Source organism: Mytilus galloprovincialis, chromosome 6, assembly GCF_965363235.1.
Source record: "Mytilus galloprovincialis chromosome 6, xbMytGall1.hap1.1, whole genome shotgun sequence".
Taxonomy (NCBI): Eukaryota; Metazoa; Mollusca; class Bivalvia; order Mytilida; family Mytilidae; genus Mytilus; species Mytilus galloprovincialis.
The window spans coordinates 74,893,838-74,911,512 of record NC_134843.1 but is presented as its reverse complement, the minus strand read 5'-3'; the positions used below and the strand labels follow the sequence as shown (position 1 = coordinate 74,911,512).

Here is a 17,675-nt window from a genome sequence, read left to right as displayed (position 1 = left end):
AACACGACGGGTGCCACATATGGAGCAGGATCTGCTTACCATTCAGGAGCACCTGAGATCACCCTTAGTTTTTGGTAGGGTTCGTGTTGCTTATTTTTGAGTTTTCTATGTTGTGTCATGTGAACTATTGTTTGTCTGCATCAGTCAAAGGAAACTTTCGAAAATGTTAACAGAACTGGAGAGAAAACCTATGTTGAGTGATGTTTAAAACCTTTCAATCATTATCTAAAGCATGTTTGTAATATAAGTGCCCTGATATGAGTAAGATTTAATGATAATGATGGAGAGCTTAGTCGATTCTGAAATTAAGGGGTGTAAGGTGTCCGAATTGTCTGCATCAGAACGGAAAATTTCGTAAAGGAGTATGTTCGGTAAGGTCCTAAAATGGCCCCCTTTTTTAGCCTAAATTTCAAATTCGGATTTATTAACAAATATCACAATAACTTATAGCTAATACAGTGACTAGATAGGAAATAAGCCATTTTGTTGAAAATTTTACGTTTCTGCGTTTCATTGTGACGTCACAAATTGTACTCATATTGATTTTCACGAAAAATTCAATGAAAATGGGTAAATTTCAATAGATTACTGGACAGGAAACATAGAGCGCATACGTCGACAACAAAGATCTTTTAAAATAATGTTTGTGAAGACATTTTAAATGTCTTATTTGAATATTAAGTTTGTCGACGCCTGCGCTCTATGTTGGCTGGTCCTTAATTTGGTTGAAATCCAGCTGATTTTGTCAAATTTCACCAAAATCCCTTATCTTGACCGTTTTGGGATGAAAAACGTGTTAGAATTAAACTTTGACAAAAACGGTTCTGTTTTACTTTCTCACATGTCTTTAAGGCATATTAAAACATTTATTGTCTTGTAACTATGAACTTTATAATTAGGGCCAAATATGGCCCTTACCGAACTTACTCCTTTGACCTACATGGTCAAATGAAAATATATAATAGTTGTTAACACAGCCAGCTGATCATACACGGGGCGCATAGCTGACTTGTGCTTCCTTCCAGTCAGCCGATCATACAGAGGGTGCATAGCTGACTTGCGCGAGCTTCCATCTCATTGGATAAAACGGTAGATTTATCAATTTCTTATGTTAGTTCAAGCTGTCAATCATTTTATCTATATTACCAATTTTATATACCATGTGACTTACTCATAAACATATTTAATCAAACTCATCCTTCTGATTCGTTTCTTTAAATATGTTAACTTGTAAGAACCATGGTATATACAGTACATACAGTACATACGTAATAACGTTTAGAATTTGGATAATTGTAAAATTAAAAGAAAAAAATAATCAATATGAATACACCGTACCTATAATGTTGATTATTTTCTCTGGATGAAATAAATACGGAAATAATTGCTATTCCTTTTTTCAGATCATCTACGACTATCTAAAGAACAAATCAAAAGGATAAGAAAATGGCAGAAAATGGCGTTCGAGAATGCGGAGAATGTAAGTATTTAGCCTGTGTTTTCAGGACGTGCAACATGAAACTAGTGAATTGTTATACAAATTGAGTTATAATGAATTTTAATAAATTAACTTGCATTTTGAACGGACTTTCGAATTAATAAAGTAAGCTCTTAATGGTAGGAGATCAAGTTGTAATATATTTTTATACGACCGCAAATAAATTGGTATCCCATCGTCGTCGTCCGAAGACAGTTGGTTTCCGGACAATAGCTTTAATATAAGTGAATAGATATCTAGGAAATTTAAACGCATGGTTTATAACCACAAAAGGAAGGTCGGAATTGATTTTGGAGGTTATGGCAAAAAGGGGACCGAAATAAGCATTTTTCTAGTTTCATAACAATAACTTCTGTTTAAGTGTATGAATCTCTCTGAAAATAAACCACAAGTTTTCATACCACACATGGATGGTTATGATTGACTTTGGGGTTTATGGCCTAACCTTTTTAGGCATTAGGGGCAAAAAAGGGAGGAACTAAAGGATTTCCTGGTTAATGGACAAGTAAGACAATTTAAAAGCAGTTTAAGGGAGGTAATCCAAACACATTTAAAGTACAATGTTGTGTATGCTTGGATTACCTCCCTTATACTGCTTGTAAATTATGTATCAATAAATGTTGTATTGTATTGAGGTGATTAGCTGTTAATTTATTTTTAGAAGCTACTATTGATTAATATTAATTTTAGCCATGATAATGTATGTAATTTTCTATTTTGTTCTGCAATATGCAACAGTATAGTGTATAATTGCTCAAAAGCAAAATAGAAATGAATTTAATATAAATTCAAATCATACCTGTCATATAACCAATTCTAAGTTCTTTGACTACAGTCTTTTAAAATTTTTGTGTTATCTTTTTACATGTACAATATCGAAAAGAAAACATACGCATAGTTGTATATATGGTGTAACAAACTAACATTTGATTCATTCTACTTTCAATTGTAGCCATCATTTTCGAGGACAAATAAATTAACAGCTGGAGCTTACAAAATATTCCAAGACAAGCATCTGCTCAGTAATGATGATGATAAAGCAAGTCAAGAAAAAGAGGAATCGGAAGACTCTGATGAAGATTCCGACGGCGATTTTAGCAAACTTTTTGATGGTTTAGTAGGACCTAACGGAAAAGTAAATCTGACTACAACGCCTGGAGGCAAACCCAAAGGTACAAAATTCCATCCATTACCGTTTGGTCAAACTATAAACATCTGTTATCGGTCGTTCATGTACCTGCATCGTTCAGTGTATATCTCCATAAAATTGCATATCACGACTTTGTGACGTCAAATATGCTTGACTTGGACCTATCGCCGACGACAAAATGTTTCACCGTACGGCCTTTAACAGTTAGCGAAGACTCAAGAATGAAATAGATGAAACAGAAATCAAACAACATATATATATAGTATTTACTAATTCAAATTTTAACCGAAACATTTATGGCCGAAAACGACGAAGTACGAAAACAAAAATTAAACATTTAACCGTTGTGCATTCTAAAGGTTATTTTTTTCTTTATCAGGAACGTATAACTCCAAAGGTCTTCATTGAAACTATTTTTTTGTTTCAGTGGAAAAAGACACCCCTCCAGAAATTATCCCCATGATGACCAGTATGGTCAATAAGAATTTGATGTACGCACCAACCAAAGCTAACGCAGAAGCAGTAAGATGATACAATTTTTCATTTAATTTCACAAATAACTGTTTCCTTGCTTTTTTGTATCTCTTTTTTGATGTCAGCTTTATTATGACTTGATTTATTCTTCAGGAGAAAACAATAATTTTTACTCAAATTTCTTCTTTTTTTATTATTATGTTAAAGACAATCAAAATACCAAATTTGAATTTTTGTTTTTGTATCCAATAACATCTGCAAAAGATTGAATGTTAGTTGTTTCCTTGACTTCCAATCGCAGATATTACAAACATTTGCAGGACAAGAACAAATAACGATAACTATTAACGGATAGGTTCTGCAAAGAAGTTCGAGTATAGGAATAAAGCACGAGCAATTTGTAATGTCACTTGCTATAGAAGGACTATTGGATAGAGGCAGATATCTTACATTACAAAAGGCCACCCTCTTTAAAACCCTATGTGACGTGTTTCTAGTTTCCGATTTTTGGTGGTATATCACAAGCTTCTTAGCTTTTTGTATTGGCATAATATTACTAGGATATGTTGAACTTAAAAAATTATATGTTATAAACAAATTTAACAATTGCATACGGGTATTTGAGAAGTACGAATGGTAGTTTTACTTACTTCGCAAATACATGAAATAAAAATTTAAGAACGGAGTAAGCTGTATTGTAATGCCACATCAGCATATCATATTCAGACAGGAATCAAAATTGCAAATTATATAACGAGAGTATTCTGAATCTAAGTTATACAACAGTTTCAAAATGCACAATTTATGTTATCTTTTCTCAGCTCGAAGAATGGATCGGAGAAAACAGACACACAATTAGTACGAAAGAAACAATAAGAAGAGAAAAACAGTTAGAGGTCATGAAACACATATTAAAGTTGTATGATGAAGAGAAAGAAGGTGAAAGTCGTAAAATCTCCGAAGCAAGGAAAATGAAAATTTTAGAACTCAATGCCGCATTTGACGAACTTGGAGATTTGCCTCCTGAAGTTGAAAAAAAATCCGTAAGTTATACAAACTACTCTTTGGTCGGGTTGTTGACTCTTTGACATATTCCCCATGTCCATTCTCAATTTTACATACCATTAACAAACTCTTTTGTACAAAGCAACGCAATATTTAGCCTTTGAAATACTATAGGAATTAAATGATGAAACACTATATAAAGGAAAAACTTTATAACATAATTATAAAGTCTGAGGATAGTAGATACTAGGACAATCTAATTTAATGTAGATCTTGTCTAGTCGAAAAATTTTTGCTGTGAATAGTTTTCTATATCGTCTATAGTAACTTTCATTCGGTTCGTCTACATTGATAGCTTTCAAATATTATCCAAGATGAAATAAATAAAAAAAAAAAGCGCTTTGAACGCATGACATTTATACAGTGTTGTTTTTATTTTTTACATCACTGGGTCGATACTGCTATTGTTGGACTTTCAGTTCCCGAGAGTATCATCAGTTCGTGATTTAAAACAAACCTTCTTAAAATTGGCTGTTTATAAATTTATAACTTATTGAAAAAACCTTCGGAAATTTGACCTCGGATATATTTGGCACTATTATTCTAAGGTCCTTTTTGGTCATAAAGCTCTCCAACTGTTTATACAGTACCATTGACTCAGTGTTAACTGTTTATACAGTACCATTGACTAAGTGTTAACTGTTTATACAGTACCATTGACTAAGTGTTAACTGTTTATACAGTACCATTGACTCAGTGTTAACTGTTTATACAGTACCATTGACTCAGTGTTAACTGTTTATACAGTACCATTGACTCAGTGTTAACTGTTTATACAGTACCATTGACTCAGTGTTTTGGACATGATTTTAATGAATCTTTTCTTTAATTCTCCGCTGTAAATTTAGAAATTATTCAAAAACCAAGATTCCGAAATCCTCACAGAAAAAGGTACAAATGTAAATAACAAGAGTACCGAACTCTAAGGAAAATTCAAAACATATAAAGTCTTATATCAAATGGCAAAATCAAAAGCTGAAACTCATCAAACGAATCGAAAACAACTGGCATAATCCTGTATTGATACAGACAAAGTTGACTTTAGATAAGTTTGGCAATTTTTTGTTGTTAGTCTTATTGGTCTCATTGGTTTTAAAACGATCCTGATGACGGTAAATCCAGAAAAGCGATTCGGACACATGTAATTTATGAAGTGTTGTATTGATGTTTTAACTAAGCTTACAGAAGTTGACGAATTAATTCTTCAAAAAGAGATATCAAAACAGATAAAAATGTTCAATAAAATTAACAAAAATACTGAACCCCAAGGCTAATTCTAAAAGGGAAGCTCACACAAACTGAGAAAATCAAACGCTATCAATCACCGAAACAAATGAAAAACAACTGCCACATTTTATAAGAATTTCTTTAAAAGTTTTGAATATTTTTAATTCTCCGAAAATAATAATTAGATTGGACAGTTATCTTTATTAACGGCTTCAACAATTTTGCGACATTGAAATAGATCAGAGTTATCTTCCGTAGACCAATTGGACAAAAAACGTTAAAACATCGTCAAAAGAAATTTGAAAATTTGACTACACGAATACATGTTAATTATCAATGAATTTTGCTTTGTAGAAAGAGTTCTACCAGGAGGCCGATTTTAACACCCTTATCCCGGGTATGATGGAAACATTACAAGGTACTATGTCATCACTATTTATGGGACTTGGGAAGTCCTTGAACGGACAAAAGACACCAGGGAAAAAGGGAGGAGAGGAAGAATGTGCAGTTATGTGAAAGAAAAAGGAATGAAGCATTTTCTCGTATTTTTACTCCTGCATTTATTATATATCCTACTGACATTTTACTTTTAAAAGGGGAACAACTTGTCTCGTAAACTACCCAAAGTCTACTAGTGTGTTTGTCCTAAAGAGAGACTCGCACATACAGAGGTTATTTTATACCTTTTTATCATAATTTATTTGTATATTAATATTTGTTATTGATCTTGTAGTTTTGCGTTTAATATATTATCGATGTTGTTTATATATTCTTTTTCGCTCGAATTAATGATGAATTGATAAGCTCTTTGTTTTGGTGTTTGGTGTTACGTTAAGTTACGGGAAACCAAAAGGGATGACTTGGTATAGTAATGCGTTCACTTAAACTTGTCTCACAGAAAGATATGATGTGAGGCGTCAGTTTCTCTGTGTATATAAATATATAAATACGAGACCATGTTCATCGGAATGTAGACGATTCACTTTTAGCCGTATGGTCAAATGAAACATAGACCGAATACTGTGCGTAACGTCTGTATCAGCGTCTCCGCGCTTCATACAAAATGTACTTCAGTCAACGCTTTTACACCCCAATAAATTTACAAAAAAAGCATTCAATTATAAATAAGTCTTAAGACTTATATAATAATAGTTATCAAAGGTACCAGGATTCTAATTTAATACGTCAGACGCGCGTTTCGTCTTCATAAGTCTCATCAGTGACGCTCAGATCAAAATAGTTCTAAAGCCAAACAAGTAAAAAGTTGAAAAACACTGAGGAGCCAAAAATCCAAAAAGTAGTGCCAAATACGGCTTTGGTAATATATGCCTGGAATAATAAAATCTTTAGTTTTTCGAAAGATTCAAAGTTTTGTAAACAGGAAATTTATGAAAATGACCATATAACTGATATTCATGTCAACACCGAAGTGCTGACTACAGGGCTTGTGATACACTCGGGGACGAAACGTACCCAGCAGTGGCATCGACCCAGAGGTGTAAATAGTTATCAAAGGTACCAGGATTATAATAACTTAACTAATTGTATTTACGCCAGATGTTTCGTCTATATAAGAATCATCAGTAAGTCTCTAGATCTTATCTTAACATTAAAAAAAAAGACCAAGCGATAATAATAAATTAATAAGGGTCTCTCTCTCTCTCTCTCTCTCTCTCTCTCTCTTGTATTTTGTTTTGTTTGTTATATCATTGTCTTTCAGAATAGCTTATCTTAACATTTAAAAAAGGCCAAGAGATAATAAATAATAAAAAACCAATAAGGATATCTCTCTCTCTCTCTCTCTCTCTCTCTCTCGATTGATAATAAAAAAACCAATAAATCCCTACCTCTCTCTCTCTCCTCTCTCAATAATAATCTCTCTCTCTCTCTCTCTCTCTCTCTGACATTACACACTTTAAGAACTGTACCAAATCTTATGTTCTTATCATTGTCCCAAGTATGCCATTCATGAAAATTCACTAAACTTTTAACAGCAACAGTCAATTTCAATTATACTCTAAACAAAAATCAAGATATAACATGGATTATTTGATACTGTTGTTATGAGAAACATTAGACAGCGTGTACTCTGTTTAAGTCATAGTAGTTACATGGCAGTTGAAACCGTCTTCAAATAACCATCACTATCGACTGACTGTTCATCTGAAGATACAGAACTGCTAGAACTCTCACTTTTTGTATTTGTAGATTCTATTGATGTACATCTTGTTTCTTTATACCGATGATTTTCGGATTGGTCGGGTGAAAGTTTTTTGTATGAATTTCGATCATTAGTCATTTCAACAATAGGGAGCTCGTTGTCACTAGACTGTGAATTATCTGCATTTTCATTTTCTCGAATTTCATCATTTTCGACATCTATATCATTTTCATCGATGGATTCATACATATTCTCATCTTCTACATCTAAATACACATGGTTACGATTTTGTTGTACATGTTGTTCTTGTGACCTTGTGGTTTCTTTTTTACACATGATTGCAATTTTCCGTGTCATCCAAAAACCAATGATACAGATGAAGACTACAACCAACATTCCTCCTGTGTACAATATCATCAAGCCACTATTCTTTGCAAAAAATCCTGTTTAATGGAAGTAATAAGAGTAAATTCATGTAAATAGTAACACAATGCAATATACTGGTATATAATACTGCAGATTGCTTTTTCATTTTCATTTTCATTATTCTGAACACTGTTCATGTAGTTCAGTTATTCAACATTTTGCAAAGTTTGGTTAAAACAATAGCTACGAATAAACAAATATCATTTTGGAGAAGAATGCAAAACAGATATGCGTGCCTTACATAAATTTGACAATACTAAGGATTAAATTTTTATTATAAATATTCTTCAAATTATATCAATAAGGTTATCTTTTTAAATTTCCCATATAATCAGCTACTCTTAAAATTTGATTTCGCAATATCACATTATTCATCTATCTTATATAATTGAACGCAAAATGAAACGAAGATTTAGTTAAGTTTAAGTATAAATAATGTGTTATTTTCATTTAACGCCTTACTGAATTATCTTTTGGCAATGATCGAACAGGGTATCGTTGAAAGTAAGCAGTTTAACAAACAAAAGTGACACACAATTAAAACAAACAATAACAACGCAATATGATGTCCCCAACTTTATTCAAACTTGACCAATAAAAATTACTTAAGTCATTCAAAAAATAATGATATTATTTATTAGCTGTTGTACTATAGTAGACAAGTCAACAAACAAACATTAAATTAAAAACGAAATCTAGCTTCCTAGATGAAAAATCTTTTAAAGTTATCATTTCATATTGAATGTATTTAATGAATTACTCTGTTCTCTATATAGGATCCAAATGAAGGACGTGATTCTTTTAACATCATTTTTTTTAGAAAGTTATTATATAACACAATTAAATCCAAGATATCTATAAAAGAGATTAAAAACCAAAAAAAGTACCAAAATAGATAAAAATATCAACTTAAAGTCGGAAGTAAGTTTATGTTGAACAGAAAAGCATCAAAGAAACCATTGTATTACTGAATCGGAGTGAGAAATCAACTTTGTCGTCTGTATATATATATATATATATATATATATATATATATATATATATATATATATATATATATATATATATAATTATTTTCTGTGACTGTATCTCGCATTAATTTGTAGGATCCTTTACTATAGATAATTGAGCTGATCTGTAACAATAACATCTCCATGCCTTATATATCATGTACTGTAGTGCGACGCTAGATTAAAACTGACGAGGAAAGGTAACACACGGCCACCGAAAGCTTTATTATTGTGAAGCCCAGGTGGTCGTGTGGTCTAGCGGGACGGCTACAGTGCAGGCGATTTGGTGTCACGATATCTCAGTAGCATGGGTTCGAATCCCGACGAGGGAAGAACAAAAAATTTGCGAAAGCAAATTTACAGATCTAACATTGTTGGGTTGATGTTAAGACGAGTTGTATATACATAATGTACACATCCATGTATCACCATCATTGCTGGTGATCCAATGGATAAATCTGTTGTAGAGTTGTCACTGACTCAGACGTACTTATAAATATAATTATTTTCTGTGACTGTATCTCGCATTAATTTGTAGGATCCTTTACTATAGATAATTGAGCTGATCTGTAACAATAACATCTCTATGCCTTATATATCATGTACTGTAGTGCGACGCTAGATTAAAACTGACGAGGAAAGGTAACACACGGCCACCGAAAGCTTTATTATTGTGAAGCCCAGGTGGTCGTGTGTTCTAGCGGGACGGCTACAGGTCAGGTGATTTGGTGTCACGATATCTCAGTAGCATGGGTTCGAATCCCGACGAGGGAAGAACAAAAAATTTGCGAAAGCAAATTTACAGATCTAACATTGTTGGGTTGATGTTAAGACGAGTTGTATATATATATATATATATATATATATTTATAGAACAACAAAAGTTATGCGGAGATTATTATCAAAGGGGTATCAAATGGGATAAATTGCCCCTAAATTAATTTCACATCAAAAATTGAACTATCAAAATTTGTATGTGTGTATGTATACAATTTAACAACTTTTGTATATCATTTCAAGATATGTTATCAAAATTGAGCATCCACAAAATAAAATGAATATGAAAGAGGGACGAAAGATACCAGAGTGACAGTAGAAAAATATTCCTAATCAAGACCAGTTTACTATTAGTAGAAAGAGTGTACATAATTTTTTTGCTGATACAAGTAAGCAAAAGTTGGTCAATGATGTCTTTCCGACATTTTTAAACAATCTCAAAAATAAAAGTTCACTCTTTAATATTAGGTTTTCCGTTAGATTTCGACTCTTTCTTTGAAATAATTACAGGAAAATGGCCCTACCGCTTTTGATATTTCTTAATAAAAAACTTTCTTACTTTTATTTTCATCATCAGTAGTAGTTGATGTAAATACTGTTGTTTCTTGTCCCGTTGTTTCGCAATTTCCTGTCAAAATTTGCAATGTAAATTTAATACAAGAAGTTTCCTGTTAAAAAGACAGATTGAAATCCTACCTTTTTACCAAAAAATAATAGTTACTTTAAAAGATCTATGCAGATGAATATGTGGCAACATAATAATACTAATACTAACATACAATTATGACCCTAAGAAGAGAAGAACATCCCAAATGGTCATCTCCGTAGTGTTTTCCTTGAGAGCGTACCCCGAAGGAATAATCTGGCATAGTTGACAGTTGTCGAGGTTTGCCTCATATTCGGGCCTTAATTATAATCATACAAAGAAAAAAAAGTAATAAAATAGACCTCTGACCAATTGAAATTGTGATCCTGCTTTATTGGCATAGTAGATAAGTCAAAACTTATTTTGTTTCTTATAATTGGTCGTCCTTTTTTCAAAGTTTTATACTTTGACATACATCTTTTTGCCTTTGTGTACAACACATTTCAATAAGTTTTAAATATTGAAGGATCTTAAGAGAGACGTGAGTGCAATCTGTCACATTATGAATTTCAAGCCTTGTCGGTGTCATCTAAACTTTACACTTGAGCGTTACAGTTGCATCCAATGATACATGTACGCGCGTTCAATTCTCTTTTTGTGAATATTTGAAACTAACAGCTTTTCGGAGATTCCCATTCTAATATTCCAAAGTTATCTTTCTTAAATTTTCGTATAACTGCCGATGTGTTTACCTCTCTCAGTGAGTCGATGTATATTTATGTTGATTAATTCAAAATAGTGTAAAAAAAATAAAATGTATGCGTGTGCATGAAGTATTCAAAACTAGCCGATCGTAAATAATTCGAGTGACATCTGATACAGTTATAGGAGTATACTTCGCCAAAAGTATATCCCCATAACCCATCTTTTTTTCAATTGCGAAGTCAGAATCCATTGTATGGATGACGCGCTGTCAGTTTGTCTCTTAATGTCGTTACATTTATCCACATAGTATCATAATCATTCTTACACGGCATATATTTTAAAAGACAAAAGTATCTACCCGCTATTAAGCATCATGTAGTGTCCGTTCATGGGCGTTTTTCAATAAAAACGGGATTTCTTGTCCCAGCCACTTTTTTTATGTGTTTGATCTTTACAAGTATTTTTTGTGCAGTCAGTACATTGAATTAGATTTAACATTTTTGAGCGAAACATACTTTTTTTAGAGGGATTAATAAGATATTGATTCCTGAATGGTTCAAAGTAACCAAAATGGCATGTCCCTAGACCTCCTGTTCAACATTCATACTCTAAATTGTTATAAAAAAAAGAAAGAAATAAATGTTATTTTTACTTAATATCAGTTCTTTAATTATTCAAAAGTATGTTTAGAGCCAACATATCTTAATAAACAGCTTTTGACAAAGGATTTTTTATTTTAGAAGGTGTTTTCCTGACATTCCTGACAAAATGTCCACTACGAAACGAAGTCATTAAATTTTGTTTATAAACAGTTTTATAAAATCAATGTTTTCAAGAGATATAAACATTAGGGTCTTATAAAAGAAGTGATACTTTTATAACGGCAGTTAAATTGTTGGCAAAACAAAGTAGCACATCAAATGGACCAGAGTGATACCGTATTTTTGTTAATGTCCACTACGAAACGGGTCAAATCTCCTTTAGTATCTGGTTTTAAAATTATGAAAAAATATCAGTGTACAGCTATGTACGTGCTTTGATGAATGGAATATTCTTGTTACTATTGTGATGAAGGGATTGTGGGAATAAAACATGTGAATATGTCTACTAAGGAACGGTCACTTACGAAACAAGTATGGGGGAAAACGTTTCGTAGTAGACACTACCACTACTCTGCAGTCGTTTTTACTCTTTTTTAATTATATTCGTGCAAACCAAATAACAACGGTTAGTTTCAAGTAATTTTCAGTATGTTTTTATCAACATAGAATAGGATTGATGTCAACTACGAAACTTTTTGTCCAATACGAAACGGTTTTGTAAAGTACGAAACTTATCAAAATGTCCGCTACGTAACATAAGTTGTACCTTCATATGTGAAGTACTGTCTCATCTTTATTGATGAAAAGTGGTTCTCTAATTCAGAAAACAATAAGATCTTTCTAGTATATAAAGTAAAACAAACTGAAATGTCAATATGAGACCTTTAAGTGCAATAAGATGTGCGTTTAGAAGCAATTTTGTAGTGAACAAATTCCCCTACGAAACAGTACATAAATTGTGAAAATAATATCATTTGAAAGAGTATTTAAGATTGCACTTTCTTTTTATAAACAATGTCTTTAATAGAGGTATTCAAAATAACTCTTGAAATAAATTTTTAATCAAGTTCATTTTCCATTTTTGTTTTGTTCTGAAATTCAAACTTTTATTGAAAAACGCCCTTATACATTTTGTCAACTTGAACAGATTACAGATTGGTTGTCAGGGTGATTTTTTTACAGTTAGTTAAACATTCAAAAAGTTCTTAATATTTCTTTGAAAGGCAGACTTAAAAAATCAGTGGTTGAAGACGAATTATAATATACACACTAAAAATACGCATTATTTTAGGATCTACTTGTAAATTATGTCGTGAAGTGATTTTTGTTATTTGCTATTAATACTTGCTAATCCCATTACACCTTCGCTGTTGTTATAACTCATAAGAAAGGTATTTCGTTTGAACAATTTATTCCAATATTTGTTACTGCGATTTGTAATATTATTATATCAAAATGAAGCTTTAATATATAAAAATAATAGAATCTGAAGCGAGATGGTGTATCAAATAGTGTTGCTTTCATGTTTTCTAAACAAAACACATCTGAATTTAAAAAAGATGAACCTCACTTCCTCTTTTCGGTGAGAATGTTGTCTTTTTTTTTAAAGATTTTTTTACAATATATTCGTGAAGGGAATATGTTACTTAGAGACAACTAGAAAATGTTCAACTTTTAAAGTGACTTTTGTTCATAACAATAATAGAAAAAAGAAGAGAAAAGATGATGTTGAAAAATGCAATTTCTTTGAAAACGCAATGTAAAAGCAGATTATTAAAATACTATAATAAAACAGGAAATCATATGCAGACTACCTATCCTAGAACAAATGATAGTCTATAAACATATATGTAGCTGGAGAATATCATTATATTCATTGACATGTAAAGTGACATATCGACCTTACAACTTACCTTAACTAAAATGAGAGTCACCATATATAAAAACCCATTGCAAAGTACATTTATCTATGCTGTGTGTCATCCTTTTGTAAATCGTCCGAAGAAAGGTAATTTGTTAATTCAACAGAACTTTTATCAGGAATTTCTATTGAATCTCACTTAATGTATGTCTATGTTTATTTCCTCAGCTGAGGGCCGTAGAGGAAATTTTTCAAAACAACTGTGTCCCCATTTGAATATCTTTTTAATTTGTATTACTATATAGTAATCTACGGCGTGTAATTATGTTGATTACTTGACTTTGGTGTCTCTTGCTTGATGGCATTAAGATTGAAACATACACGAATTTTCAGCTGTTCTGTTTATAATGCTCTTATCTTTGTCACTATAATAGATTCATGAGTTGTCTTTCGAGCGTCCTTTTAAACGTTTGGAAGGTTTTATTCTTTTAAAATTGATGCGTCGCGTGCACTTAAAATCGGTACCAAACTGCCACGTCATTACTATATCTGCGTTAGTGCCTCTGCTTCCAGACTTCTAGTCCCTGAAGTATCTAGTTGTGCAGATAAGTATTACTTAGATGCTATATTTTAAGATTTGTTTAACAGTACAATGTTTTCAAATCATAGTCGAAGTTACATATGAAAGAGTTTCAACCATATGCTATGCGATAAATACTTGGGAAATTGCCCTAACACTATTTCCCCTACTTTCTTGGGTACTATTTTGGTAGACATTTTGATTTTCATTCTCTGAAATGCGGTATCATAGAATATGCATCATGTGATTTTTCTAAAGCCTTAAAGGTTACAGATAAAAGCGGAAACAATAAGGATACTTCCCCATGTTCCTATATATTACTACATCCAAAACAATAACTCACCTGAACAACCACAATTGCATCTAGTCGCTGATGTTTCATTAACACATCCTTTGACATGATGACATCTATATGTTTATAAAAAGTACAACAACATAATCGAACTATAAGGCATATTAAAAAAAAAGATAAGTACATAAAAACTTTCAATATACAAAACCAAAATCCACTAGTCAACAGAACAAGTGAAAAACCACACTCCCAACCCGGCAAAGACACACTTCGAAGAAAATGGTGTGCCAAATATTGCCTCACATCTAGCCAAACCTATTACCTGTTCGACAGTTGTTTACAGTTCCGTTATATATACGTTGACAATATCAGGTGAGCAACCTAAAATGTTAAGTCATAACACCAGGAAGGATTTTTTAAAAATATTATTTGTATAAATGATAGAACGAGCCAACAGCATAGCTTTCGATGGGTAATGTTTTGTTATTTTGTTATTTGTGTAATTTTATACCAGTTGGTATCTTTTCTACCTAGTTCTATATTTTTAAAGTCATGGCGTATTTATTTTTGGTTTCAATTAATCTAATTGGCATGATATCATTTTCTTTGTTTACACATTTTATACAATTTTTTTTGCGGTAATGTTATCTAAGTGTACCTCTTTTTGTCATATATATATATACGAAAGTAACCCATATTCGAATTCGCCGTTTCAGAATCTAATGCATCCTGGCTAATATTTTCATAGTGTACACCAAAATGTCGTGATTGGTTAAAAATGTCATAAACAATGGAAATCCCACCAATGACGTGACGTTATTTTCATTTTGGGGTACGAACAATGAACTTACCAATGATTCTTTAGATTCTGAAACAGCCAAATTGACCATGATGATGAAGTGTAAATCTTGATTTGCTCATGTTGAGAAATGATGAAAATGCTAAAATCCGAGGTGAATTCAACATCATACATATAATATCGTGAGTTTGAAATTGTATGTTATTCCTAAAACATATGCGGGTTTAAAAAAGATAATTAATGTCAATTAAAGAACTCGATAGTCGATTAGTTACGTGCTTGACTACGCTGAATTCGGGCAACTATTTGTTACTATGTCTGAATAATTTGTTCGTTTAGGTGACACAATTTCTATCTGAGTGCGCGGCTAGTTAAAAGCAGTATTCATATCATGTCTTAGAGACACAGGAAATTGTCTCGGAAACACATATGGTATATACATTAACGCATAAATTACAGTTGGTCGCCAACTTTGATCACATTTGGATTCCGCTGTTGCCTATACTTCTGGAACTAATTATATTACGGATTACAAATGTGTCGAGGTTTCTGATTGGATAACAACACAGAGATGTCAGTATATATTCAGGAAACTGCCGGGGTATATACGACGTTTTTATCCCCGATTGGAACCTCAAAAACGTCATCATAACACCGGTTACTATGTGACGTAGTCATAAGCTATCAGACTGTCAGAGGTTCACAGAGGGAAAATAATGACGTGCTTCAGTCAATAATACATTTTTGATACAAAATCACGCAATTAACACTTTTAATACTTTAATTTGATGTTAAAAGTGTTATTATAAATTATTACGTACACGATAAAATTATGTTCACAGCAAATTAGAAAATCCTTCACGTATGCCGAACATATCAGGTTGGGTTTTTCAATATATATGCGTTGTCAACAAATACCTGCACTGGAAAATAACATTAAGTCAGGGGTAATCCGTATTATATGTGTAATTCAGGTCTCAGAAAGGGTATATACTGTGACATTCCCGGCTTAGGGCTTATATCCCCTTCGCCGAAACTCTAAGCCGGGAATGTCACAGTATATACCCTGTCTGAGACCTGAATAACATATAATGTCGTAAATTTACATTGAATTATCTACAAACGATGTTTTGTCATCGGAACCATTTATAGCAAGCCTTCAAAGTAGGAAGGTAAAACCGTAAATGATCTTGTCTTCTCATAAGCAAATTAAAATATTGGGTTCGCAGCCTAATTAATTTCAAAAAGTATTTCCCAAAAACCTGTTTTCACTAAATAGAACATATCATCCATATACTGGTAATAAATGTGTTAAGATACTGTAATACAAGTCATTTGAGATATTTTTAATATGTTAGGAGATTTATATTTTTAAAGTCAAAATTGTGCAATTTTTCTAAATGCCATTGAGACTCTCTTTGGAATAAGCCTCCTTCAGTTATTCAACTATTTCAAATACATAGATTCATTTGCAAATAAAACTAATCTTAGATATGTAAAACAAACTGGTACTCAACAAAATTGTCGATGAAATTTAAAAACAAATCCGGCGTTTCATATGGTAATATATCATAAAATTAATTTTGAATGACAACTTCAGTCTCACCTTTGATATTCAGCGCAGACACATTTGATTTTACATCTTCGTCCCCACCATCCTTCGGGACACGGGCTGCATGGTTTCCCATCAATCGATTTGTATCCATCCTTGCATTCTGTAAATTTGGAAATAAGATTTTGGAAATAATTATGCATCAATACTATGAATATGGCTAACATTATGTTACTCAAATAAAGTCAGAACATTGCTTTTAACTTGCTTAATCATCGACAAAAACGAACAGTATTGCATAGTTCCCATATGATTTTACGAAAGTCTCATATTGCCAGCATCGTTGATAAAAGGGTAGATTGTGTTGGTATGTTTTTTGTTTGCGAAATGAATTACGTTTATTTTTTTATGCATTACACATATGCATATCTCTGTATAAGGCAAACAGGTGATTCAAAGGGAAAACTAGCAGACCTGCAATTTTGTTTTTATTTTTGTACTCAACAGCAGTTCAGTGCAAATAACCAAAAACTCTGAGAAATAATCCTGATGTTCTTGTGGGAAAATATCACATTTGCCCTAAAATACGAAGTAAAAATAATGATGTTGATTGAAAACTGTAATTTAAATATAACAAACCCTGTATCCTCTATATCACTCAAAGACAATAACGACTAAATTCAACACATAAATAACTGCGAGGAATAAGTCTTAATGTTCATAACTAAGAGGTGTCTATTATAGTTGAAAGTTTTAACAATGTTAAAGTTAAAGTCATATGAAACGAGTGACTGGTGAAAAATAATGTTATCTAATTCTCAAACCAATGCATGTGTATATCATAAACTTAGTCTTCTGTGGACGATTTTTTATTATTTCTAACGCAAACATATCGTATAATTGTCAAATT

At 32.1% G+C, this 17,675-nt stretch overlaps 1 protein-coding gene across 3 annotated transcripts in view; it reads left to right on the top strand.

Moving 5' to 3' along the window:
• LOC143080324 (uncharacterized) overlaps positions 1-17,675 on the top strand; it is a 213,538-nt gene that overhangs the window by 41,757 nt on the left and 154,106 nt on the right. The window contains exons 3-7 of one of the 3 annotated variants that reach the window (XM_076256108.1): positions 1,404-1,480; positions 2,451-2,670; positions 3,076-3,170; positions 3,944-4,165; positions 5,769-6,151. The exons of 1 other annotated variant lie outside the window; for it this stretch is intronic. In XM_076256108.1, the coding sequence (XP_076112223.1) occupies positions 1,404-1,480; positions 2,451-2,670; positions 3,076-3,170; positions 3,944-4,165; positions 5,769-5,930 (776 nt within the window). In that variant the 3' untranslated portion in view covers positions 5,931-6,151. Of the gene's footprint in view, positions 1-1,403; positions 1,481-2,450; positions 2,671-3,075; positions 3,171-3,943; positions 4,166-5,768; positions 6,152-17,675 lie in introns of those variants that run through there. One more of the 3 variants, XM_076256107.1, reaches the window with a different exon arrangement.